The sequence below is a fragment of the Atractosteus spatula genome, chromosome 15 (genome assembly GCF_055471065.1).
Source record: "Atractosteus spatula isolate fAtrSpa1 chromosome 15, fAtrSpa1.hap1, whole genome shotgun sequence".
NCBI lineage: Eukaryota > Metazoa > Chordata > Actinopteri > Semionotiformes > Lepisosteidae > Atractosteus > Atractosteus spatula.
Window position 1 is genome coordinate 17,904,312 of NC_142720.1, and position 27,694 is coordinate 17,932,005.

Sequence of the window (27,694 nt, forward strand, 5' to 3'; positions counted from 1 at the left end):
AAACATGTTCCACATGTGGTACAGTAGTTCTCCCTATTTTGATTATTCAAATAACACTGAATTGAATTATGGGAGTACTGCACACCCAGTAAAGCATCCAGAAGATTTTCAGCCTTGCTACAGTATACTCGGACAAATAAATGGTTAAGCATTTTTATTTTCCAGAAATAATCTATTCATGTTTAACACATCTGCAATTTTAGATATCTTTGGTTTGTGGTTAGTAACTAAAACTGTTTTGCTTACATGTTTGTCTATTTAGTGCTGCAACTAGTGGCTTTCTGAAACTGATATAATTTGTGATGAAAGTCACTTTAATTACTGTGAAGCAAAGCTCAAGGCAGATTCATGATCGCTATTGTGGCAGTCATGAAAAGCATAAAAATGACATAAATGCTTTGATGGTAAATGACAGGAATCTAGTCTAAGAGTTTATAAGTGTGAGAACTTTTTTCTCCCTAATTTTCTGTCCCCTGACCAAACTGTTCAGTTTGTTTTACTTTATATCTCTGTGTTTTTTTTTATTTAAATAACTATTATCCATATTCTTGCATTAATCATTTAAAGAGTAGTTAATCATATGAAACCAAGCAAGAGGTATCTGTGATAGATTGCTTTGAGAATACAGCTATTGTAATATTCCATTGTAATACTCATCTGATATTCTGTCAACTAATAATATTTTATTGTTGCCATTATTTACACATTATGTACAATATTAAAACTGATTTTTAATGCACAGTCACTTGTATACTTTTTCCCAATTCTGTTGCCTTCATGACAACATAACAACATAAGATAAATGTTCTAAATATTTTAAATTTTATTCAAGGTTTTATTGCATTGAATTGGCATAGTCATAGTACACACTAAGTTCCAACACCATTGCTTATGTGCAATATTTCATTACTCATAACATAAGATAAAGGATTCATTTATATTAGAGCTGTATTGGATGTATTTTTTGTATTGGATATAAAAAATCACATCCTTACTAAAGATGGCAAATAAATCAGAGACAAAAACTGCAGTTGATGTAAATAATCTGAAATTTACTCCATCCCTCACCCCACACTTTGCCTTACATTTCCTCTCTCTCTCTCCTCCAAACACCTGGAGAGACTCCACAGCTGAAAAACCGTTTTTTTTCTTACTTCTCAATGTGGAATAAATCACTGCTTGATTTTGTTTTTCAGCTCACACACTGATGCAGTGCCTTGCTCAATCTGATATTTCTGCCTTGTCATTTAATATGTGTATCATTTTGATTTTATTTTCCCTGCCAGTTAAAATATGGTCAGACACTGTGAAATGGAAATATCCTTGAAAAGCTTGAAAAGTCAGAACATGTTAAAGCTGCACAGAGCTACAGGGACTGTAGAGCCTGAGGCAGTCATGATTCGATGAAGAGCATGCAGGTGATCTAAACCCACAAGGATTGCACAAGTCACAAGGGGACTGACAATGTAATCAGATGAACCAGAAGCACTTCAGGACAGTGAGTCAGTGACAACACTGCTGACTCTGTCAGCATGACAGACCTTACAGCTTTAAAATCAGTGCTTTAGTTTTTATACCTGAAATTATGGGAGCTGTCAAGACAGTATGTAAATGGATTCTGTGATATAAAAAAATCAGCCCTTCAGAGTTCTTTATGATCCTTTTTATGACGTAATTTAACAAACTGATAATGCAATTTGAGTTATGGGTGGTTTAAGCAAAAGGTTTCCAAAAACGCACGATGTTACTTATACAGTACATTTGCTTTTGAGTCAATGCACACTTCATTCTAACTTTTGGCTTTAAACTCACAATACAGCCCGTGATACCATATAAAGGTCCAATAGACAATACTTTTAAAATGAATTAGAAGCTTTGGACAGGCAATAATTCATGAATTATGACAATGTAATCAGCAGGAAAGGCCATCAGCTCCTGAAGGCCTTAATGCCTGGAAGAGACTACGATCAGGCAGTCCACCACTCACAGCTGTCTCTCTCCAGTCTGGACATTTCACTTTGCTATAAAGCAAACACTGCAAACCAATTAATGCTTTTCTCAGAAACTTAGCAGTCATGACCCTGAAACAGAACTGACTGTTGTCTAAAACAAAAAACAAAAAAAAATATACAAAGGAAATAACACTTTTTTTAATTTAGAATTTGTATTACTGTAAAACATATAAATATTTTTTACCCTTGCCTTTCTTATACCTAAGGTATTAAGACCTATCATCATCATCATCATCATCATCATCATTACTACAATAATAATAATAATTTTATGGTTATCAAGAATTTAAGGTTATACTGAACTTAAAATAAATGTTCCTACTCCAAGGTTTGTTTTACAACACATTCAAAATGAAATGTTTTCAGAGTACAGTGAAGAATACCAATCCTCAGAACATTGAGAAATCATTCATTTTAAAAAGATGAGAAATTGAGAAAATTCATTTTCGAAACAATGATCTGAAGGCTTCTCTTCACTTGTTAAAAATGTAAATCGTCATACTTTTATTTCTTGGATATCTTCCACAGAAAAAAGGCTAAAGCTCTTGGGACAAGTAAACTGCTTAATGTCATTTGTCATCAAACAGAAATATAAATTTGCGGAAATGACACAATGAAACAACCAGTGAGTGTGGACCAACATTCGACTTTGTTTTCCTATAATAGCTTTCAATAAAACTTTTTCAAATGCTTCAAAATGAAAGCTAATGAAAATGAAAACAAGTATCTACAGTACGTCTTAAACAGTCAAATACAAATTATGTCTAGCATAATGGTGGATCATAGCTTAGGATATATTACAACTACTAACATTCTATTGAATCTTTGTTTTCTTATGCTGTTTATGTCATTTTGATTTTTTTGCAGGAATTACTTGAGAACATTCGTGATCATTCCGTGAATATTAAAGAGACATTTGGTTGAATGAGTCTAATTTCACTTTAAGTATGAAACTATGCATCATGACCTGATAGGCTGATAAAAATGGCAAGCAATTTATTGGATTTGAAATAGTGCCAGGTATTGTACTATTCAATAAATTATAGTAATTGCTGTCTTACTTTGCATCAATAAAATAGTAAAGAAAAATAGCTCATAGGTGGCAGTAATTATAAGTTATCTAAGTGCGTGTTACAGCATTTTTAATCAGTGTTAATAACATTTAATTACTGTGGTGTTGCAAGTTTCTAAATTGTTCGCTTAGTCTGCCCCTGGGAGGAGAGAAGATTAAAAGGCAGGCACGATTCCAGCGGGCAAAGTCAAACTAGGGCAAGAAGAAAGGCATGGAACAATAGCAAGGATCAGCAAATAGAACTGTTTTCAATGTCTAGGCCTTTCAAAAACACACTCAGCTGCAATAATGGCAGGCTTAAAGGCTGCATTTTTTGCCAATAATTTTGCTTTAAAAGCTCCCAATTCCATTAAACACACATTCCACTTTCTTATCTGCAAACTTTGCCAGTAATTAAATTTTTCTGAATTGAAAAGTTACAGCTGTGCAAACTCAGAGGTCAGAGAAGATTGTTGCCAGGCAACCATTTACCACAGGTCTAAGGGGTCCTCTAGGCCTAAAGACTTTTTTGTTCTCTGTTTACGCAAGGGAGCCACACTGATTGATAAGCAGCAGGTTCAAATTATTATTTAGTGTTCATCACATGTGGAATAAATACTGAATTATTATATCAATAGAAACATATTGTGTATTGGTACACGTACTAGTTAATTCCTTGGTGAAAAATATAAAGAAAGAGGAAAAAAACTTTGAAGTTTGCATTTTTGCCTTTTAGCCTTTTTCAGTTATTTCATTATATGCAAATAACCAATGAATGTTATTGAAGTCTAATGTAATTTTTCAGGTGAAAATAAAAACAGCTATAAACTGCTTGTCATTCAGTTAATACCATTAAAAATAAAGCCTATTTACATTTAGATACGTGTATACATATGCAAATATACTGAAATGTTAAACTGAAGATCAAATTCTGTTCCGTTTGAGTGAGATTTGTGTTCCTTTGCTTGCAACAGAAAGGGCTATCCGGGCTACAGAAAAGGTAGTCAACAGTACCACCAAGTGGTCATATTACAGAAGACCCGTCCTTTAAATTCTGCACGGGGTCAGATATAAAACATGAGCTTCTTTATTAAATCCAGGAAGACTTCCATTTTGATCCCATTTACATTTAATTAAGATTTAAAGACCAGTACAGCATATCATGGCAGGCTTTTTAGCTCATAAACGTTTCGTTTGCCCAGACACTGGTACAGTATATTCTGCTCTCAAATCTTTTAACATTTTGCAGTCAGCTACACAGAGTTGTCAAATTTCATAAACTGTCTCCTTAAAAAATGTCACAATTACAATTTACTTTCATATTAATATGTCACTTCTAACTTTGAGGCCCAAGGAGTATTTCTGTTGTAAACTTAAGAACTGTGTATGTATCGATGAAGGAAACAAAGGAAGATATATCAGTGGATTTTTATTTTGTTTCAAACATGGTACCTTGAGAGCGAAACCATGAATTCCCCTCAGCCTTTGCTGACTTTCCACTTCTCCGCTCCCCACACCTGGAATCGCATGATGCCTGCGCTGTGGACAGAGTGTCATGGATGTCGGAAGGGACAAACCGTGGAGAGGCAGGAGAGCGGAAAAAGATCCATATGCTTAGCAGTGGAACGGGGGATTAGCCCGGGCTCAGCAGTTCAGGAGTTGTATAGAAACCAATGCCCTCAGGCAGTGGACATGGGGCGACCTGGGTGCTAGGCAGGTCTCAGGACATCCGAACGTCAATGCTGAGCGAAAGTGAATGAGTGACCCGGAAATATATAGCCCCAGAGAGAGAGACACCGGAAGGACAGCAAAGCACAGGAAACTAGGGACAGGACAGAGTGACACAGAGTCCTTGGATGTGCAGAGTTCAGCCAGAAAAGAGGCCCTTTATCTGCGGCCTGGCTTAGGCTGACATTTCTTGCAAGAAGGCACCAATTCACTGGCTTGCCATCTGAGAGACTGACTGGCCCAAGACTGGGCTGGCCTCTCTTCAGTAATGAGGCTGGAAAACTACATGTAGCACGAAACGAGGGGTGTCACCAGCCTGCCAACAAACACGGTCAAGCAAGCATGGTCTGTCCATGTTTTTCCTTGACGAATTTCGGAAAACAGACCCTTTTTTGAAGCAGAATATAATGGACATTGAAACTAAAGCAGAGATTCAAAACATCTTTAAACAAGGATGAGAGATTTTGGAAGGTTTTGGAATCCAGTACCCAGGAATCTCTCAAAACTGTCGGGTACTACTGTATGAGAGAATCTCTTGCATTTGGGTTCCAAGTGAGCTTTTATAGATTTTACAGTAATCTATATTTGAAATCAAAGCTTAAAACAAATGGCTGATTCTGTCTGACTGAGGAAAATGTTTTGTAAAACTTTTTATGGTGGGTCAGTGAAAGAATTAACTTCTTTATATGCATTAAGCATGGACGTTATGTATATTTAATGTGGATTTAGGGTCTAAATACAGAATAACATAACATCACTTTATTAGCCCTTGCATTAGGAATCCGTCTTTTTGCAGACCCCAGCTTGCTGTCCATGAGACACACAGACAGGGAGAGAAGCTTGGAGTCAGAGCTCAGGGACAGCCTTTGTACAGCACCCCTGGAGCAGTTGGGGTTAAGGGCCTTGCTCAGGGGCCCAACGGAGTAGGATTTCTCTGCCGGCTGCATGATTTGAACTAATAAAAAAAGTATTTTTAGATCCTATATCTAGGAACTGAAGGCAAGATGGAACTGTGCTGTCTGTGCCACTGGCTCACAAAAAAGGCGAAGGCCCCCTCAGCTTTCTCCTTCATAGAATTGCCATGGCAACCACAAACAAGGCCATCCTCATGGCCAGTATGGAGGCATTTGGGTTGCAAAAAGTCTGTTCAACAGCTTCATCTTAGTTTATTTAAGGACAAATGGCAAACAATTCATATAGAAAACAGCTTGATTTTACAGTAATCTGTAGATGAAGTCCCTTTTAGTGTTGTGTTTTGTGCCATGAAAGACGTCATCTGCAGTGATCCTTTCCATCACAGTTCTTGCTTCAGTCATGTCTTGAATATATTGTATTTCTGGAAGGATGGCATTTTATAAACAGTCCTGAAATGCCTGGACTGTGTTATTGTCACTTATAGGAGGCTGCTTCTTTTTTAAGTACGAAGAAAAAAATATTAGTAAAACACCTGTGTGGAACTGATGAAATGAGCTCTAAAGTTGTTTGACTATAACTTAATGCCCACTTGCTAGCACACAAGGCTAAGGGACTTTTTCCTGCAGGTCTTCACAACGAAAGTCCTAAAGGACAGACACAGAAATCTCGGCCTGGGCCTCCATGACTCCATAATCAATAACAAAAGTGACTGCATATTCAAGCTCTAACAGCAGTATCACCTGTGTACCAGCCAGAGGGTGTAGATTTAAGGGACTCATATTTCCCAGCTGGCACACACAATTGCCAGTCAGTTGCTCATTCATTAGAATGCCACAAGTTACAGCAGGTCAGGCAAAAACACCTTCTATTGCACATAATTCTTTGCCATTGGCTTCAAATTCTTCCATTTGAATATCAGACCAACATTTATCAGAACTGCAAACCTTCCCCTTATACAATGTGTTAGGACATGAGCAGAATAAGGCACAAAGCAGCAGCACTGAAGAATGAGATTGTTCATTTGTGTAAAGACCCCTACAGAAGGTCTTTAGTAAGGAATATGGAACTGAATTCACCAGCAATTCATCGACACTGTACTACAGGGGGAAGAAAGTAATGTAGTTATTGTGGTCCTTAAAGTAATGGCAAGAGACCTGGGGTTTACAGTAAGTTACTGACTTCTAAAATGTCTATATAAAGTACATGTTTGAAAATAAAACATGGAGTCTTTATCTTTGCTTCCCAGTCTAAATAAGCTGGGAAAAATGTTTTCCCTCTTTGTCTGTGGCACACCACCATGTCCAACCAAGTCAGTCAAGGACCCACAATCCTTGAGGCTGCACTCTGAGAGCACAGACAGGCTGGCCTTGCTTCAGAAATAGTCCTGTCCCTGTCCTTGCCAGCCCAGGGAGGGATATAAATAGCATGCCTTACGCTCGTAACTGCTCCTACCATCAAATAACTGCACCCTTCAAGGTTAAAAGAAGGATTACACCTCTTTTATTCCTAAACATTATCCAGATATGATGTGCACATGCATCTATTTGCATCCACAACAAGAAACCCAGATGAAAACAAAGCTGGCTCTAATGGCCGAACGATACGAAACGTTAACAAGAAGAATAACTCTGAGACATTGTCCAAGTCTCTGGGTCCCTCAAAAGAACTGAGGAAGTTCTGAACATAAAACCCTTTCATATAGATTGTGTTATGTACATAAGGTTTAAATGTAAAAAAAAACACTTAATGATCATTTTAATTGAACCTTGTATTCAGTGCAAGAGTCTTTAATTTTTCTGTCTTTTATTTTGTACACTACAGTATAGGGTCCACAAAAATAAAGAATCAGACATCAAACTCCTGAATATAAAACATACTGTAGGCGCTTGGCACTGCCAACAACTAATTAAATCAACTAATCGCGCAGAAGGGAGGTTGTTCTTGCATAATCGTGCAATGTGGTCGACTGGAAGATTGTGTACTTTCTAAACCAAGTACAATTTTAAAGAGCTTTACAATTCCCTATTAGGCTTTTGCGTAATATTTTTATTGTGCCATATTTTCTTTTGGAGTGTGCTGACAGCTCCCCCTGCTGGATACAAAGAAACATCAAGAACGGACCGACATTCTCAAGAGAGCTTACACCCGGACTTTTCGCATATTGGTGTTTTGAATTTAAGTTTAAGAAATTATTTAATGGGAATACGATTAACTAGATATGGTTCCATTACAGAACTTGTATTAACTGTGGCATTGTTGAGAAATCAGCAAGCAATCAAACGGCCCTCACAACACCCTTAATGGACTGGAGTATTGAGAGCAGTTGTAACTAGAGGGTTCAGCCCCAGAGTGTTGTCTGTATAATGTAACAAATTTCATTCGTGGCAGAGGAAGCTAGATTTTGTATTTCAAGTAAATATTTTGAGTTGAGTTGAATTTAATTTTTGTATAGCGGACTTCACAATAAGTGTGAAATGATGGGGTTATACAAAATAAGGAACGAATAAATGTTTATTTCATGCTGAAAAGAGAAGAAAAGAAACAACGTTTCGGCTGTGGATTTTTCTTCGGGTATGCTGACATAGCTACCTACTTATACAAAATAAGAGTTCTTAAACCTTGTAGTGTAGTAAATACGATTTTTTTGACAATGTCTTACTGTTATGTTGCTATTTACATTATGAAATAAAGGCATGAATTTCTCCTATTTAGTATCATTCCCTAATTTGCCTTTTTTAAATTGTCGTTGGAATATTTTCTCAGCATTATCCCTCTGGAATGTTTGGATTATTTAGGGGACTTTAAAATAGTATTCGTGATTAATACTCGGTTTATCGGCGAAACAGAAAAACATGATTGCAAACAATTCACCACTTTTTAAAAATACTTGGAGACAAGTCAGAGATTCTAGCTACAAAGCTCTTTTAAAATGCATGTGTATAAAAAAAAGACCTGCTCCAGGTGAGGCTCGAACTCACAACCTCGGCATTGCTCTGCTTTGTACTGCTATATAAGTACCGCGCGCTAACCGATTGCGCCACTGGAGCTCCAATAGTATCGTGCAGCAGAAGACAACATAGCCTGTACTCGAGCGACAGGTCGCTATGCGTTCAAATTTGTCTTGTATTTTTCTTTAAGCATCACTGTTTCATGTTTTGGATCTCTGTGAAATACGGTAGAGCTCTAAAAGCCCACCAGGCAACTGTTTTATAAACAAGCCCCGTTACGGCCGTAAACAACTACTTAAAACATTCAACTTCGTTATGACTGTATACTATAACCCACAAAATAACTTTTAAAATGTCGTTTCCGCGACCAGAATGTTGTCTATTAAATATTTGAAAAAGTCATAAAATTGCAACTCGTATTGCTTTCGTTGCTATCTAACCTTTGCGCATGAAAAATATCATTTCATAATCCTCATCCCATTAGCCGTTATAACCCTTAGTACGGTATTGCGAGAATACATAGTACAGATAGCAATCATCAACATGTACCACAGATAACTGCACCGGCGCATTATACATATTTAAAATGCCCAATACGAATTTTCTTGAAGATGAAAAAAGGCTGCCAAGCGCTGGGCCGTCTCAAACTGAGCTCCAAGCACCGTTTTCCCTCAAGAGCTGAAATGCTGTCACGTTAACTCTACATGATTTCCCTTGAAAGAGATTAAAATGAATATGTATTTCCCTGTTCCGTACATTTACAAACACAAGAAAAACCCTAAATTACTGATCTCTTATTTAAGGTTAGAAGCTTCAAAACTGCAGTTACAGCACTTCGCCAGCAGACGCCGCACACACTCGTATCCTTTAAAAACAACAGCTATCGTCGTGTTTTAAAATTACAGTACTGTAGTAGTAAAGATCATCGGTTTGATCGGGTGCAGAGCAAATAAGCGTTATTTTCCGTACTTATTAAAATTATAATTGCATGGATATTACGTAGAGGAATTTATCTGTGCCACATTTCCAGAATCTGTTTGAGTCTTTAAGCTACTTGAATGCAGTCTTATTTAAATATAATAAATGTAATCTGTTCTAAATATGATAGAAGGGATTTGTGTAACATCGGTGCATTCTTGTATCTTCATTTAAGTGATTCAATTACATATTAAAAGACATATAACGTTTAGTCCATTTTAAATTGTGCTGTTTGGAATACTGTGGTAATGTTGTTTCATAGATGCTAATACAGTATCTCTTCTGTGTGTTATGTGTCTGTTTATGTGTGCTACGTTTTTAGTCCATTCCTTGTTTGTGATATGTCACGAACCCTCTTCAGGACAGAAAACCTTCGCCTCTGTTTCAGCACAGGTACTTAACACAGCCAACAAATAATTGAATCAATCTGACCACCAATAGGGAGTTCTGCTATAATCAATGATTTTGGTTTCATTTGATGTCTACCGTTTAACTTCGAAAAAATATGTTTAGTAACTTATTTAAGATTATTATTAAAAGAAAAATAACACTAAGTGAAGCTTAAAAGGAGGAGTATACAGTATGCCGGCCTCATTTCAAGGTTCCAGAGCTCTCAAAGGCAAGCTGTGACAGTCTGTCCTACTTTCACCATCTTATCGGCCCAGACCTTGTCAATAATACCTTCAAGGTCACTGTGTTTTCAAATTTCACAACCTTGGCTTCCAATTATTAATTGTTACATACTGTATTTATTCAGTATGCAGCCGCACTGACATTTTAAATAATGCTAGCATGCGAGTAAGTCAAAGCCTAGACTTTACTATTCAGGAAAAGACAGCAGAATGAGTGTTTGTGGATAAATATCATGCACAACATGTTGAAGCACTTATAAACATCATCATCATTTTATTAAAGAGGCGTTTTCAAGAAATCCATAGTGTTCGAACAGTAGTAAAAAAGAAAAGCACAGTAAATTGGTCTAGTAAAATCAAGGTTAAAACTAAAAATAAAACAATTCAATGCTTTAATGAAAAGAAAGGTCATTCGCAGAGATTTAAAAATGTTGATAGAGCCAACTAATGAGTCTGAGAAGTGGATTTTATTATATAATACTGCACCTGGAGCAGCACAGGTCCTTTATCTCACTGTGTGCAGCCCAGTCTCTGGAACAGTAAGAAAACCTAAATCAACAGATCTCAAATTAACAGCTGGACTATACTCACAAAGTAAGCTTTTACAACAAACTGGAGCTAGGCTATTCATTGCCTTGTACTGTACATGAACAGGAAAACATTAAAATACCTTCTAAATTCCACTGTGTGTCAATGCAGAGTTCACAGATGACAGGGTTATATTGTGATGAGAACACAGTGCCTTGAGCTGGCGTACAAGCCACAGAATTCTGGACAGAATTGAAATCTGCTCCGTCCTTTAGAAGAAACTGCCCCATAATTAACACCAAGATTACTAATGCCCATCAAGGGTTAAATTACTTCATCAGCAACTACACCCCTGAAGTCATTACCTTAGCAAAGATGATGTTGGATGTCACTGAGCATAACTTCAGTCTTGTCACAGTTCAGCTTCATGAAGTTCTGTTATATCCATATCTTAATATCAGTAAAGCAAATTACTTTTATAGCTTTAGAGGTAATGGGGACTCCCTTCCACCACTGTCAATGGATGTACCCCTACCTGGATGATGTGATGTAGCAAGAGTACATCAGTATGGTCACAACACATCAGCTGTCAGTGGGGTGAAGAACAGAGTAATAAAAGCAATGTATAGATGGGGATTATTAAGAGGCCACGACTTGTAAAGTCCAGGGGGAAATTTGGCCAGGACAAATCTGGGGGTCCTCATAACAGCAGTGAAACCCCAGTCCATGGTAAAGAATAATCTTAACTAGCTGCAACATCTATGAACATTTGTCTCTTCTTTGCATTGACATTGAGGAAAGACCTTCTTCATTATTTTCTTTTTTGATTTCTTTAAACCATCTTTCTTGTTTCGGTGGTGTGTCACTAGCTTCACTAGATCATTACTTTATCTCAAATTAAAATAGTTTTATACATATAAACGAAATATTGTTCTTATTATCAATTAAAGTGTTTTGCGGCCCATTTCAAGTATCAGGTAATAAAGTCAGTCGTCTTTTAAGTTACAACACAGGAACAAATACACAGTAGATGTCTATACCACAAGAATGAGTACTTTATAAATATTGAAAAACACCACTTATTATATCCAAACATATATAAATGTAAAAGCAGCGTCAGTAATATTGCTGTTGTAGGTAAAGTAATCCATAAAATAAGATGATGATTCTTTCCAAATTACTGTATTCTAATTTCGAACTACAGAATATACTTATTCTACCTACAGTCTATGGTTTACACCTATGGTTTAAATAAGTAATAGGTGCTTCTAAGTATTTATTTTAACATAGGGAAAAAAACTAATCGGTCAGCAATTAACCAAGAAGTACATGCAAAGGATGACATTAAGCATATCAAGTATTATGTTAAGCACTTTCGCAGACCGCATGTTTGGTGAAATGTAAGACATTCGTGTGCTTTTTTTAATGAAAAATACTTTATTGAGGAACCCCCTGTGAAATTTCCTCTCGTCTTTCTGGTTACACACTGTCTTCCCTGTTTCGTTTAGTCCTAACGAAGTAACTAAAAGAAAGGGGAACTGGGGTGAGTCACACAAACTGGTCTTTACTCTCTAGTTGTTGATTGTAGAAGTGTGCGTCAAGATTGCACAATGGACAAGGTCGTATGACTAAGTGGCTCAAGAGGGTTAAAAAACGTTTTAACCACACAGTATTCACTGACTTTAACTGTCTTAACTACAAATGCTTCTAAATACAGTTTTAAAACTGTCATATACAGTACAAGTATATTATTGAGCTCGGTAAAATTTCAGATTGTACTGCATTATTCTTAGAAACCTGGGGTTATAAAGAAAGTAAGAGTGGGTGGTGGTGGGCGGTGTATTGTACGTCATACGTCATAAATACATGTTGATTTAAGTGGAAATTTAACAATATGAACTGGGCTTTGCAAAAGTTGGATGTTTTACGTCCTTCTAAATCGCAAGGGTAACTGTTATCTATTGAATTAAATAATTAAGCCAAAGCGAAAAACGAAGGGGTCTAAATTATTGCAGAAATGAACTGTTTGCCTCTTTGCTCTACGTTGCTGCCCATAATTCCGTTTAAAAATTTCCTGAGGAAAAAAAAAATGGAATTTAACCTTTCCTCCGAAACAGTGAAAAACCAAACTCCTCCCTCGTTCCGACTTGAAATTCCTGTTCTGTATTGGTAAATCGATGGTACTTTATACCCAGCTGTAGTGTAGACGTTCATTCCGTGTTTTTGAATTTATCAAAACTTTTGAGAAGACCAAAGATACAGTTTTAGTTCTTAGGGGAATTTTGTGCACTGCTGTAATTCAAATTCACTGTACTTAAAAATATAGAGTTAAACATATACTCATGGAGACAGAAACGCTGCTTGTCAATGTTCAAAAATGGATTGAACAAAACAAAGAAGCTTTCGTTCCACCTGTGTGCAACAAACTGATGTGAGTAAGAACTTTCTGTACTTTGAGAAGGTGCCCAGCTTGTATCCCCAGAGGGTGAAACTGCCAAAGGAACAAAAACTTCATGATTTTGTGTGGGCAGATAATGTAACAACAGGAGATACACAAGTGATTTTTTTTCTCATATTCAGGCAACGATTTTCTTTTTGCCCTTAAGTTGAGAATTTTGCGTTGACACACTGCAACTGCAGTTGTTATGGTTCTACGCAAATCTTAGTGGCTTGTACATTCATACCAACGTGACACCCAGTCAGTGCGGCTGTATTATGTGCAGTGAACACCAAATTAACAAGTGATTAAACTACAGGAAACGCCTATCGCTGATCCTGATTCGCTTATCTTTAACTTTAGGGTATCTGTCAAGTAACGTTACAGTTGGCATGATACTCTTTTGGGGGATTAAATCTTTAATTTTATGTTTTCTATTTAATTTATCACAAACGGTGCTGTGAACCCGATCTACACTATGTACAGTATACTATTTGATGCCGGGTTTCAGTTTTTTGCTAAATAATTTTTTTTTTGTACATCATAGTTTGTGTTTCTTTCGAATTTACACATTATCCATGAAAATCATTCATTACATGAAATCAAAGTAACTGTACTGTATGTATAATATACAGTATGTATACACTTCTTTCTACATGCAGGCACTTTTCCCAGTTGAACATCATGTTTGTAGGAGGCCCAAACACAAGGAAGGACTATCACATTGAAGAAGGAGAAGAGGTGAGAAACCTGATTCTCAGTGTGAAATTTGTTGCCTGATGGATGGACAGACTTCATTAATAATGTCAATTCTTTCCCTAGAGAGTCACTCATAAACAGCTTTTACTTTAATAATTGTGCAGCTTCTGTTGTGTCTTTTAACATTATTAAACACATTTCATTTAAAAAAAATCAAAATTGTTTTTTTCAAGAAATTTTGATCTCTCAGTCATTAAACAAGCAAAGAAGTTTCTTTAACGTAAGTAATACAAATACAAATTGTTTAATGTAAAAAAGGGATTACTTACCCATACCTGTGAGTATGACTGTATGTGAACTGGAGCCCTAGTATTAATTTTTTTTCTTTGGTGTGTTTGATGTATAACTTTGTGATAAAGTATTAAGCTGAGCTAGAAGACTTCATACCCATATTATCAGCTAAAGGTCACTATCGTGTGGATGCCGTAAATTGACCTTAAGCAATTCTGCGATATCTATGTGGGTAATTTGTCTCAGTGGTGGCAATTGTACATGCAGTAGCTGATACAGTGTTCTGACACATTTCTGAGTATTCTGAGGACACAAGAAAAATTTTCAGAAGTTTTGAACATTGTCATGCTCCTCTTTTCTGAGGCGTTTTTGGTGAATGATTGGTAAGCACTTAATTTATTTCATCTTCAGGACAGTGAACTGGCCTGTTTATAAACCCACAGTATGCCAATAAAATGTCAATTGCTTATAGGATCCTACTTCCTAAATTCCTAGTGCTTCTTGTTTTTTTTTTTATTCCTTTACATTATCAAGTAAATTGAGAACAAATTCACATTTACAACCTGGAGCAGCACATTCACTGGAGCAATTTGAGACAAGTACCTTGCTCTATAATACAGTAACAGTTTCCCACTCTGGATTTGGACCTGCAACCCTCCAGTCGAGAGGCCAGAGCTCTAACCATTAATCCATGCAGCTGTCTGATTGTGCAGTTCAACTCGGCACTGCCACTTCGTGCTCAAATTCAAACCAGCTGTGGTGTCTCTTTTCCTCTGAGCAACAAAATTGGAAATGTCTATAGCATCCAAACATTTTGTTATTGACAAAGGGAGGTTTGTGCAAGTGTAGTAGACCAAGCGTCATTGAAAAACACTTTTCTCTTCACATTACCCCCCACTCCAGGTAATTACTGAATACAATGAAATATGTTGAAGGGGGAAATTCCATAATACATTAGGAATATTCTTTTTGTTTCTCATTATGTTTATTACTTTTGTCTGCTCAGAGTAGAATTATCCTTCTGCTTATCATGGAAAAGGTGAAAGTGACTTCATTTTGTGGTCTAAGCAAACATCTCAACTCCGATTTCTGTGCTGCAGCTATTTTACCAGCTCCAAGGGGACATGTGTCTGAAGGTGACTGAAAATGGGAAACACAAGGACGTGCACATTCGAGAAGGGGAGGTGAGTCTCAATCAGATGTCCTCAGGAGCTGAGCATGCAGTATTTATTAGTGTAATTAATCCTCCAGATTCCAAATCACAGTCCTTCCATCTGTCATTGTGAAATTCTACGTTGAATCACGTTTGTTCACTGCAGTTATAGTGGCAGGATGTGAATAAGCCTTTCACCCGAAAGGGAGTTCCATTTTTTGCTGCAGACGTGAAGATATGGCAGGTCCAGTCATTGTTGCCTGTTGTGTGCAGATGTTCCTGCTGCCCGCACGAATCCCTCACTCCCCACAGAGGCAGGCCAACACTGTGGGACTGGTGGTGGAGAGGAGGAGGCTCCCGTCAGAGACCGATGGTCTGAGGTACACTGACCCCTCAGGCAGCATTCTGCAGGCAGACTCAGCTCCAGCAGCTGTGATAATCTGTCCAATGGGATTCTTTCCACCAGAGGGCAGTAAAGGTGTGCTCAACAAATTAACGCTTACAACAGCAGTCAATCCTAACTGTGGCTGTGTTGTGTTCAACCGAACTGTGTCAAGCTTCTTACCACAACCACAGGATTATAATCACACCTGAGATTTTCCTGACTTTTCTTTTTGGGAAAGATTGCGCTAATGCTTGAAGAGTACAGACACAAAGCTTTTTTAGTACTAGCGAATGTACGGGTGACTACATCGCTTTGTGATTTATTAGGTATTACATTGAGAACACCACAGATGTGCTCTTTGAGAGGTGGTTCTACTGTGAAAACCTGGGAACCCAGTTGGTGCCAATCATCCAAGAGTAAGAGATGTTTCTTCTGGATATAAACTGTATTAATTGAGCACAGCATGTGTTAACTGTGCTGCAGCCTGAGCTACTCTCACTGATACACAGGACTAAGAATCATCCAACAATAATATTGACTGTCTCTTACCGACTGTAGGACTGCAATTTATATATTGTAATTATTAGAAGCTGGAACCATTCCCTTATTTTTACTGCATTTACCACTGAACTGATTTTGATGTGTTTGTATGTGCTCACAGTTGGGGATTAAACAATGTGAAGCATTACAGGGTGTATTTTAAATTTGGGATGGATCACCAGATCTTTTTTCAGTGTCTGAAAAATGAGATAATATCTACATATCTACAGATAAGATCTACAGTTCTTTTCTTTATTGAATGCATATAATCTGCATAACCATGCTCACATGTCGTGAGTAATAATCTTATTGTTTTGTCTTAAAGGTTTTTAAACTCTGAGCAGCACAGAACCGGCAAACCTAAACCAGGTGCTTTTACTAATTCCTGCATTTATTTGTATTATACAGGCTACTGAAATAAATATATCTTGTGAGTTTCATGCCCCAGGAAAAACTAATGTAGCTCAATACATAAGAGAATACATCATTAATAGCATAGTGCTAATTAATACATCTGTTTTGTTCTAGTCCACACACCATCACAAGTCATTTTGTGTGACGGATTGTTGACTGTGGATGTTTGATTTGTGGTGTGCTTCACAGAGGAACTGCTGAAACAGCCTCCATTTCATTTCAACACCACCCACGTGATGACTCCCTTTTCCTTCAAGGATTGGATTAACAAGCACAGGCAGGATCTGGCCAAGGGCCGTAATCTCGACATGTTTGGTGCACAGTTTGAAACAGAGGTACTCTCTCTGCACTCTGTACAGCAATGGACCAAACCATAATTCCTCACAGTGATGCCATACAATTGTATGACTTTGACTTTTGGCACTGCTGAGACCAGTCAGTAAGAAAGTATACAGATGGTCAACTTGAAACCAAGAAAAAACAACCTTCTGAGGATTATGAAGATGCAGCAGAAAGATGCATTAGCTAAAAATTGAATCCATTTTGTGAGAATAACCTAGGAAGGTAATTTTGCTTTCACAGGAAAACCAGTCTAAAATGTGTTTCCTCATTAATTTTGCTGTGTTGTTATTTATGTGTCCATCAGAGACATTTGGTTTTGAATTTGGACTTGAATGCATAGATAAAGTAGGCCCTAATATACCTTATCTTTATGCTAATAAATATATAATATTTGAATTATATTTAGATGCTGAAAACTCTTTGTGAGTCATGCCTGAGTAAAAAGAGTAAAGGGATGTGAAGGTAGTATTTATTTTTTAATGCTGTATAAACACAGTGAATGTAGGATATAATAAAGCAGGCAGGAGAAGGATAATGGTCTGAGTCCCAGTGTGGACCCAGTGGTAGTGTTAGTAGTTGTGTGTATTAGTTGCATAATGGCTATGTGCTTGGGTCCCCTAAGGCACTACATGAAAGCACTTAGTATTCCTGTTAATTTCTCTTTATTATTTCTAACAGACGGTGTTATATGGGGCAGGGGAAAGTGAGGGATGCAAACTCTACGCTGATATATGGATTTGGCAACTGGTAAGTGGGTCTTTAGAAGCAAAGAGGAACTCCACCCAGTAATGGAAGCGTGCCAACTACACTGGTCTTCGTTTTGTTTTTTCTGCAGGAAGGAACATCGCAAGTGACGCTGAATGATCAAGCTTTCTCCCTGTCACCAGAAGACAGCCTGCTTATTCCAGGACAGTCCGAGTGAGTGAATGAGAGAGGAAGGGAATGGGGGTGACAGACCAAGGCCAAGTGTCCTTAAAGAGTGATTGGGAAAATGGCTAATTAAATTCCATACAGTATTCTCCCACAATCTCACTATTGAAGAATGAGGATATTAGGATATTTTCTCTGGCTACCAAGAGTAGTAATCACCACTGTGACTTTAAATTTGGGCCCTGTGGCCCAGATGTTACAGGTTAAAGCCTGGGTAACTAGATCAGCAGTATATTCATTTCAGTGCGCCACCAGGGTAGAATGGGCATCAGTCAGTCTGCATCTTTCTCATACTGAATTCAGTATTGGAGTAGGTATAAAATTTTATAAAGATGTCTGTTCCAGATTTCTATTAAAATTAGACTAACCCAAATGAATCAGAATCAGTAGATCTACTGATGCTCCTAGACACATCATCAGTGACGCTCCTGGGTTTGTCGGGTGGTTGGGGTTTTCTTCCACCAGGTAACCCGGCTGAGGCTGATCAGACCTCGTCTTGTGTCTAGGTGGCACTAAAATAATCCCCGTGAATCTCCTCTCTTAAGCCAGAGTCGTCTTGGGTCTCATTACAATGCTTTGGTCATTTTGTGGGTGGCTTCTCTCCTCCTCTCCCCCACAATGCCCAGTGCACTGAGTGCTGTAAACGGTGATCGAGCTGTAAAACCTTTGCATCTGACCTCAGCAAGCATGAACCGTGCTTTGCAGTCCCTGCTGTGACTGTCGCTAACTTGCCCCTTGTATTTGATGAGTTTCCTTTCAAAGGCTTCCTCCAAACAGTTCCCAAGGGACAGTAAGCTCTAGTAAGATAACTTGTTTGGTGATCTCTGACGCCAGCACGATGTCTGGTCTCAAGGTGCTGGTTACAATATACTGGGGGGGATCTGAGCTGTTTCTCCAGGTCTGTCATTCTAATTTATGTGATTTTAAAATTACACCTGAAAATATTTTGGTTCACAGCTCAAGCACCATTCAGCATCTTTTTTCCAACTCTCATTTTAATAATCACTGTTTTTGTATTTATAGGTATCGGTGGAAAAGAAATGAAGGATGCATAGCTCTGTACGTCGTGCAAGATCCAGAAAGAAAGAAATCTTTTTCATAAATCTGTAACTACTTACAAAAACACCAGTGTTGAGTTCACTAATCCAGTTCACCAGACAGTATTGAGTTCATTAATCTAGTATCATTGCTGCTAATTTTTTTTCTAGATGCTAAACACTTTTGATTTCATCCCCAAAAAATGAATTGGTTTATATTTCCATAATTGCCGTTTCAAATTATGTGAAGTTCCACAAACTTTTTACCGAGTACTTTTTACTTTTTAGGCTTTGTTAGTTTCTCATTTAAAAAATGTTGTCCAACACACAATGGAGTCTGGATCACGTTACCAGCAAAGTCTGACCAGGATTCCTGAGGCAGTGGTACACAGCTGACTCTTCCTGAGCCCTCCTGGGCACCTTCAGGCTTGCGCTGATGTAAGAGAGGGATGTATCTCTCCTCCAGTTCCCCTATATTGTGTGTTGTCTGAGAGCTGTTGCGCCTCTATGTGATTACAGCCTTCTATTTGAACAATGTGAAATTACTGCTCAATTGTAAAATGGGCATATTTTATGAAGGTGATAGTGTCAGCATGAATTATAAAGAAATACGTTTATTTAATTCGAAAATAATTCTACAATGCTACATTAAAGTAAGTTATAAAGATCAAAGTCAAATCTTTCTTAAGGGCTGGTTTTCTGACGGAATCTGCAAGTACAGTATGTGATAAAAAAGACATATTTGTCTTGTAAAACAGTCAAGAACTGATGGCTTCATCCAGTGCAATACATTGTAGGGGTGGGTATCCAAATTTTATTGATCACTATTATTTTTTTTAACCTTTACTCAGAATGTTATAGAGAAGTAGAGTTGTTACAGCAAACATTTCTGTGAGCTACACTGCTGCTATTGAAGCTACATTGGTTGCATTTATGCTTTTAAAAGCTCCTATATCCCTAAGTATGAAAAGGCTCAGTAAAAATAATGTGGACAATAACTCCACATTAAAGTGTCAGTTATAGAGGACTGAATTAGCATTCAGGCATGATGAAATCCAAGCTGTGAGTGAACTGTTCATTGTATTGTGACAGTTTGCATGATTTGACCAACTGGAGATTCTTGGGCACAAAGTATATTTAGCATGACCCTGCTCATGCTTTGAGAATAATGGAAGCAGCAAAAAAAACTACAAATATGAAACAAGAAACACTTGAAGAACTTGAAGAAGCAAATTGAGAGAAATTAGATGTTCATGTTCATATTATTTAAGTCTTATAGACAAAGTGAGAAAGCAACAAAAATAGCCAACAGAATCACGGGATATAGAGTTAAGATATACAGTACAGAGAAGCATCTAAATCAAGAGATGTTAAAACTTTACAATGGATAAATAAGACCACACATAATTCATTTTTTCGACATCCTCAATGGTATTGACAAAGTTAAAGCTACAGACTTATTTAAAATCAGTATGGAAATAAGAGCAAGAAAACACAAATGGAAACTTGAGGGGATGGTGCTTTTATGACTAAAAAAGCAAAACTATACAATTTTGGTTGTAGCAACAAGCTAACCAGCCACATTGAAGCTGATACCCTGGCATCTTTCAAAACATATCTGACTCATATTTTCAGATCGATTATATACTAGGAACCAAAATATCGACAGTGCCCCCCAAAAGTATTGGAATGGTGAACTATCTTTCTTGTAGAATTAACTGGATATTTGTCTGGGCTTCTCACTGTAAACTCTAATAATAATCACTTCTTGTGAAAAAGTGTGACTGGTAAGTACAACACCTAAGTAAATCAGTTCTTTCCCTTTGAGACAAGTAAATTATTTTGAAGATACAAAAGTAATGGTACAATAAAATTGACAGGTTTCTCTTGTTGGTCAGATGATGTTAGGTACTTAGGCACTCATAAAAGTGTTGTGTCCATCCTGTGAACTTTAGAGGGCACTTTAGATGGGCCTAAAGGTCTCTGTCTTCTTTATATACTTCATGTTCTTACGAGAGGAGAAGGATCTAGTGCATACAGTACTTGTCTTGCGAATCTGAAGGGCTCTGCTCTTCCTGTGTGGTATGTACCATACAGCATGGTGAGGCTGTGGACTGACACTTCCTTTCCTAATAGCAGAGCTGTTTCCTTTTACGTGCAAAGCTATTTCCTTGTTCTTCTGAACTCACTCAAGCACCCTTAAGAGCTACAATAATATTCTTGTTTTAACTATGCTATAAGGCAAAGTTTACATGGTTGATTAATTAGCTGGTTGTTTATTAAAATAAAGCTAAAGGTAATAAAATTTAAAATAAAATACAATTTTAAGGCTTTTTTCAGGCTAGTGAAACTAGACAAGGCTTGGAAACTCATTTGAAAAGCTGAAGGTGACAGTTCGTTCCAAGTTATGTTTTGAGAACTCAATTTACTTCCCCAGTACTACATGAAGATGGATTTGCTTTGTCGGGGTACTTTCTGATTTTTACTCAAGAGAGCCTAAGATTTATGCAATCCAATATTTAATTTAATTCACTTTTGACTGCAGAAAAGCAGCCGACCATAACAAGAATGCCTATAAATTTCTGCTGAGAATGTTATTCAGCTTGTTGTCAAGCCCCAGCTTCATAGTGGTCTTTATGACTACCTGCTCAGCAATGATGGACCCCAGGAACCAGTAGATGGCATATTCCATCGTCACCAACCCCATGACATTATAATTGAAGGAAGAGTAGTCCCAGGGACAGGCATTGAAATAGCGCAGGATGAACCCTGTGCTGAACTCCCACAGGTATATCCACAGGGTGTAGATGACGGCCCTCTTAAACTTGGTGTAGTGCGGTCGTAATCGCAGGTACATCCTCTCGATCAGCAGGATAGATGTGGCATAAATAAAGAATGCCCAGATGCTGCTGTGACCCATGAGCTTCCAAGTGCGATTCAGCTTGAAGTCTGAGGCTGCTGTGAATGTCACCTCACAGAAATAGCCATGCAGGCCATACAGGTACCAGCGGAAAAACATCCCCAGGGGCTGGAAATCAGCAAGCCTCTCCGTCTTGCTACAGTCCTCTTCTACATTGGGTGACCTTACTGGAAAAGCAACACATTAGTTGATGTTATACAGGAGTATAATACTGGAAAAGATGGAGACTGTGGAAGGAGACATTGTACCTTGAGTTCTTTAGTAACCCCCCCCCCCCCCCCACTGTATATAAAAAACTAAGCAATGAAGTGTTTGAAAACAACATCTCAACATTCATGTATTTCCAAAATTTCTCTGCATCTTGACTATGAAGTAAAACAAAAGAATTAAATACTTTTTTTTGCAAGAAATGTACTGACATGCGGAAGCATTAATGAAGCTTCTGATACATTTTTTTCTTTAAGAAATCATACTGATGCATTGTGAATGTTTACAGACCCATTCTATGAGTTCCTGTTCTGTGAAATTATGGAATGGATGCTGACTCATTGTTTAAAGTTATTATTTTATTCAAAAGCTGAATGCTAAAAATTCAGAGACATTGAATGGTAAGATATGTTTCAGCAAATGTCTGAAAAAACTAAAGATAAAAAAATACATTTGTGACTGTGTTTATAGAAATGGAAGCACCGTTGATAGCTAATAGAGTCACAAGTCCTTTTTGGTAAATCTCTACTAACTTTGCCTGAATGAGGCAGAAATTAACCCACACAGTATGGTTTTGGACAGTAGGAGGATACTGGAGCACTCATAGACAGCACACAGCTATGGGAAGAACATGCAGACACCACTCAGAAGGCACTCCAGACTGCAATTGAATCCTTAGTGTGGCAGTGGGGCAGTAGAACTAATTAGAATAGCTCTGCAGTTAAGTAATGGCCTAGAAAATATTAAACACCTTATATCAACATTAAAGACATTGTCTCTTTACATATTTGTGATACAAATAGTACAATGTAACATTGCTAAGAAAAAAGCAACGTAATAATAAAAATAATAATAGGTGATGCATCATGCTTGCCTTGTTTGTTGAGACATGTGCAGATTTAGACATTGAAAACATCAAAATGAGGGTAATTCCCTGTGATTGGTAGATTGGGAACTCAAGTACTTTTAGTTCAAATAGTCTTTAAGAACAAGAACAATAGAACAACGGTCTAAGATTAATACAGTTTTTATGTTTTTAATCATTTAGCACATCACTGCCATAGTGGTCCAAGGGCAGCTGGAACTTTCTCTATCAGGAGACTTGCAATAATGAATTAATATACATGAATATCTTTGACATTTCACTTTGTTCTTCACTCTTTTCAGTCAATATTATGAAAGAAAACTTCCTCTATTTCAGGATGGAATTACGCCCAATTACATAGAATTGTTTCAGGACTGACACTAAGTACTAACCACTCCCAAGTTCCTGGAAGTGGAAAAATATCAAGTAATCAGCTGCACATAAATTAGCCTAACTGATTAAGAGTTCAATTGGAATAACAACTTGAAGACACTGGGGTTCTTCACAACAAAGGTCTAGGTTTCCTAAGCATTTCTGATGCTTGATTTTTTACATTAACTACCTCAGCAGTGAGAAATGCATCACAGCACAACTGTTTGTTTAAGCTACAAAGCCATTTGCTGCATCACAACAGTAAGTTGACACCGATACAAGGATGTAAAGGTCCCCTCATTAACCATGAATACTGCTTGATATGGAAATACTAGCCTTTTCTGTAAGTCTCATGTTAGTTTTTGATACCAAGGAGGGAAAATACTGGCCATTACTCCTCCACCATATCACTTTTTCATATTTAAGGTGGTGTCTCCATTCATGTGTATTGTTTCAGATCCCCTCCACTATTCTGACATGTTGAACCTCTCAGGGGAGACTGAACAGATTTCTTCCTTCAACTGCTCTTCCCTTGTCCACCTGAGCATAGACACCTTGTGGCTCAGCACACACCCTCTTTGCACCAGGAAATGGAGCATCCAATTATATTCTGACTAATCCCCAGTTCAAGTTACACCAATTTCTAGACTTGAGTATTCACCATAACACACTCCTAACCTCATCATTTTCTCAGCTGGCCCTGCTCGGTCAGGGATACCTTTTCTGTAACATATTTGCACCCCTGACACAGCAATAGCCAGGTTTGTCTTTTCCTTACTCTAACTGTCCCTCTCAATTTTACTCTGAGACCACTCATCTTTCTAGATTTTAAAAGCATACTTATGCTAGAGAACTAGACTGCAATGTCCCTCAATAAAGCATAAACAGCCCTGAAACCCACAGGCCTCCTAGCCAGTTTTCTAGTTTAGAGAGAGACACAATGCCTCCAAACTGGAACCCAAACGAAGACTAAAACCCTTCCTTCCCAGCTGCTTTTGTAAGCCTCTTCATTAGTCCAGAGGCATGACTAATTCCACACTGAACCAATCCCAACAGCTCCTTTCCTTCCAGTGGAATCACACACCCTCCAAATGCTTAAGATTGACTTGGACCAGCTGTCACTCATTCTGCAGGTTTTTGCGATTAACAGGCGGCCTTCTGGGCTCAAGGCCACACCATCAGACCATGTGTTTAAGCCACACAAGTTTTTAAGTTTTGAGGAAAACCACATTTATTCTGCAAGAAAAATATCACTTGGATGAGAATTCTGTATTATATTTTTTCTAAAATAATGTCCCTGTAGAACAATTTAATCTGAATAAATTGTATGGTTATATTCTAAACATATCACCTACTTCTCTTTAAAAATATTTTTGAATAACTCCAAAGGAAGGCTCGAAAAAAAATAAAAAATACTGTACATTGGGCTCTGCGCACCTAATTAAACAGTGCTGTTAAGTTTAGTTATATTATGAATTTTTTTTTCTTATTAAAAAACATTTGTCCCACTTTTGAGTGAGTCATCCTACTGATTCCACTGTGTGAAGTCTTCAGGAGTTAGAAACTGCTCTCTAATCACTCAGAATGCCATTTGATTCTTAATCATGGAATATTTTTTAACTTTAATGAATGATATTTTCCACCATCCATCTTCAATTCTTCACAACTAGACCCAATTTATTTCTTATAAAAAACAAGTTTGCATTATGCCTTTAAAGTGCTGTTCCTCATTAGAAATATTATTACTTGTCTGTTACCACCTGTCCTTGACAAAAGTTTGACCTGCATGTCAGGCTACAAATGATCAGAAAAGGTTCAAAGAAAAGGTCCCGATAAAGATAATCAGAATTACTTATGTTAGCTAATAATCAGAATCAGATATTGATAAGATGGTGCATTCTCAGGTTGCATTTACTTTTTAGTATTAAAGATTCTACCTTGACATAAACTTTCCAGGTTTTATTTTTGATATGATATGTAACTCCTCGAAATGTTTCATTCATCGGGCTATTAATTAAACTTACTGAAGGTGAAGTTCGCTTGCTTCACCTTTCTGACAGAATTTATTTCTGGTCCATGCCCTAGCTTAGACTTACGGAAGCCATCTTACATGAAAATGGAAATGTTTTAACACATCTACATTTCAGATAAGAAATTTTATTTCATTACTGACTTTTCAAACCTAATTCAAAATCTGCCAAAGTACTTTCATTTGAAGGGATTCAATTCCCTTATTTACATTTCAGTCTGGGTGCATTCTGGCAGTGCAATTCTTTTGAAGAGATCAGGTGCTGTAAGCATTTGTACAACATGAACCATTAATGTTACAGGTTTATAATCAATGGATAAAGCTGATTAAAAATACACAATCTAGAGCACATTTAAAGAAATGTAAGTATTTACCGAGTTTTCCAGGACCCATTACACCATGTTTTTCTTTGAAGTCCATGCCTTCAGTGCTCGAAGACGGGTTCTGTATTTTTGCATCTTACTTTGGTCCTTTGTATACTGTAGGTATCAGGGATTAATGTTTCTCTGAGCTAATTATTAATCTAGAATTGAGTCAGTGAGTGACAGAGACATCTCCATTCATAACCACCTGAGTAGAAAAGGATAGGATGGTATTCCTTATCAGGCCAGGTGTAATTAGGGTGAAAGTACTGTATCTCTGTTTGTTTAAGCAAAGTTTAACCTGATGTGCAAATTCTTTTACAATTATTGAGGAGATGTGAACACTGCACATGAGATCCTGGTTTCATTTCACAATAAAAAGGAATGTTGTAATCAATGAAAATATTTGCCATTAGCTCATTCCTATTTCTTATTTTGGGTTAGGTAGATCATTATTTACCACGATAAAGCATGGAGAGCAATTGTTCCTCACACATTTAAGTGTGAAACTTAAAATGTCTTCTTCCTCATTTTTATCTTTATGTGAAAAAAAAACTGAAAGTGGCTTTATTCTGCTTTTTTTAAGTGAAGAACTAAAGCTTAACAAACATCGAGTGTAAACCTTTCAGAATTTCAGCATCACAGAGGAATGGATCTAAGAATTAACTTGCTACTAAAAGTAATATATGTAGGTAATATATGAAGGATTGGGGTCAGGTAAAGAATAATCATCAGTACTACAGTTGTCCACAAGTACTGAAATATCTTATATTAGACATAAATGAGGCAGTTCCAAAGTAGATGCAATAACCTTGTAGCTTAAGCATCAGACACAACATATTCTTATTTTGTTTTCAGTCTGGAAATGGGGTAAGACTATAGAGTGTGAAGCGGAAGAGACACCCTGACGTTATTACCGAGAATGGCTTCACTTGTGAAAACAGTGAATATACAAGGTCACCAACTCCCCGTTCTGCAAAGCAGAAATAATCTAAGGAGTCTGCCCTGGATGCAGAGTATATTAGCCATTTGCATCATTCTGTTTTTATCATGGGCAGCAGTGCGGAGTAGCGGTTAGGGCTTGTAACTTTAAGGTTGTGGATGCAAATCCTGGTTGGGTCCTATCTGTACCTTTCAGCATGGTGTTTCACTCAGTTAGCTTCATTAAAATGCTCAGCTCTGTAAATGGGTACAAAATGTAAAATGCATTGGATAAAATCATTATCCAAATAAATGAATAAAACTGTTCCAGTCGTCTGTCTAAGGAGATAGTTCTGAGCACTGCACATTTAATTTAGAAACATTTTTAATTCTTGTATTTTGGCATTTTATTTCTGTTTATTATAAGGCATTGTGCAACACTTGAAAGGATAAAAATATTGTATTCATTATTATGGATAAATTTGTATTTTCAGCAAATTAAAAGATCAAATATAATGTAATTTCAGTTTTCCATTTCTGTTGAAAAAATGCTCTTTTGTTTTCAGTTTTGAACTTTTCATGCAATGTAATTAGTGTAGTCTGGCTGCTTCTTCTGAATGGTACAACACATTTGAGTCTTTGAGGTCATTAGTGTTACGATCCCTGCCTCCCGGCAACGGAGGAGGCAGAAGTAGGCGTAGCCCCTATCCATCAGTTCACCTATTAGTTTTCCCATTCACCACCACACCCCCGTCTCATCCTACTTAAACACCTGTCCTTCCCTACCTCGTTGCTCAGTATTGGTTTTTCCGTTCGAGCTTCCTGGTTGCGCTACTTCTACTCTGTGTTCGTCTTGCGGTTTTTCTCTTTGGACTTCGGCTTTTCGGATCTCGGCTTGGATTGGTTACTTTCGTTCTGTTTCGGATCACTGGCTACCCCTGGATTATCGGATTGCTCTACTGACTACGACTTCGGATCACGCTTCGGCTTCGGTACTC

At 37.4% G+C, this 27,694-nt stretch overlaps 2 protein-coding genes and 1 non-coding gene across 3 annotated transcripts; 1 reads left to right on the forward strand and 2 right to left on the reverse strand.

Annotated features, from left to right (window-relative positions):
- Window positions 1–8,659: 8,659 nt before the first annotated feature.
- On the reverse strand, window positions 8,660–8,753 carry trnai-uau (transfer RNA isoleucine (anticodon UAU)). Its single transcript has 2 exons — window positions 8,716–8,753; window positions 8,660–8,695 (listed from the first exon to the last, which is right to left on the reverse strand). It is a non-coding gene; the product is annotated as a tRNA-Ile (tRNA).
- Window positions 8,754–12,939: 4,186 nt separating this feature from the next.
- On the forward strand, window positions 12,940–19,698 carry haao (3-hydroxyanthranilate 3,4-dioxygenase). The gene is made up of 10 exons (XM_088934343.1): window positions 12,940–13,223; window positions 13,892–13,970; window positions 15,320–15,403; window positions 15,646–15,752; window positions 16,084–16,173; window positions 16,623–16,666; window positions 16,901–17,046; window positions 17,732–17,800; window positions 17,889–17,971; window positions 19,007–19,698. The coding sequence occupies exons 1-10, from the start codon at window positions 13,135–13,137 to the stop codon at window positions 19,083–19,085; spliced, it is 870 nt and encodes a 289-aa protein (XP_088790469.1). The 5' UTR covers window positions 12,940–13,134; the 3' UTR covers window positions 19,086–19,698.
- A 1,808-nt stretch (window positions 19,699–21,506) lies between these two features.
- On the reverse strand, window positions 21,507–22,126 carry LOC148820154 (transmembrane protein 229B-like). Its single transcript, XM_088934344.1, has one exon. The coding sequence runs from the start codon at window positions 22,037–22,039 to the stop codon at window positions 21,593–21,595; it is 447 nt and encodes a 148-aa protein (XP_088790470.1). The 5' UTR covers window positions 22,040–22,126; the 3' UTR covers window positions 21,507–21,592.
- Between the last annotated feature and the right edge of the window lie 5,568 nt (window positions 22,127–27,694).

Excerpts from the sequence above, each read along its gene's own strand:
- haao (XM_088934343.1), top strand. The coding sequence starts at position 13,135 with ATGGAGACAGAAACGCTGCTTGTCAATGTTCAAAAATGGATTGAACAA. Across the intron at positions 15,404-15,645 it reads TGCACATTCGAGAAGGGGAG|ATGTTCCTGCTGCCCGCACG; the intron begins GTGAGTCTCAAT and ends TGTTGTGTGCAG. Across the intron at positions 17,047-17,731 it reads GTGCACAGTTTGAAACAGAG|ACGGTGTTATATGGGGCAGG; the intron begins GTACTCTCTCTG and ends TATTTCTAACAG.
- LOC148820154 (XM_088934344.1), bottom strand. The coding sequence starts at position 22,039 with ATGTTTTTCCGCTGGTACCTGTATGGCCTGCATGGCTATTTCTGTGAG.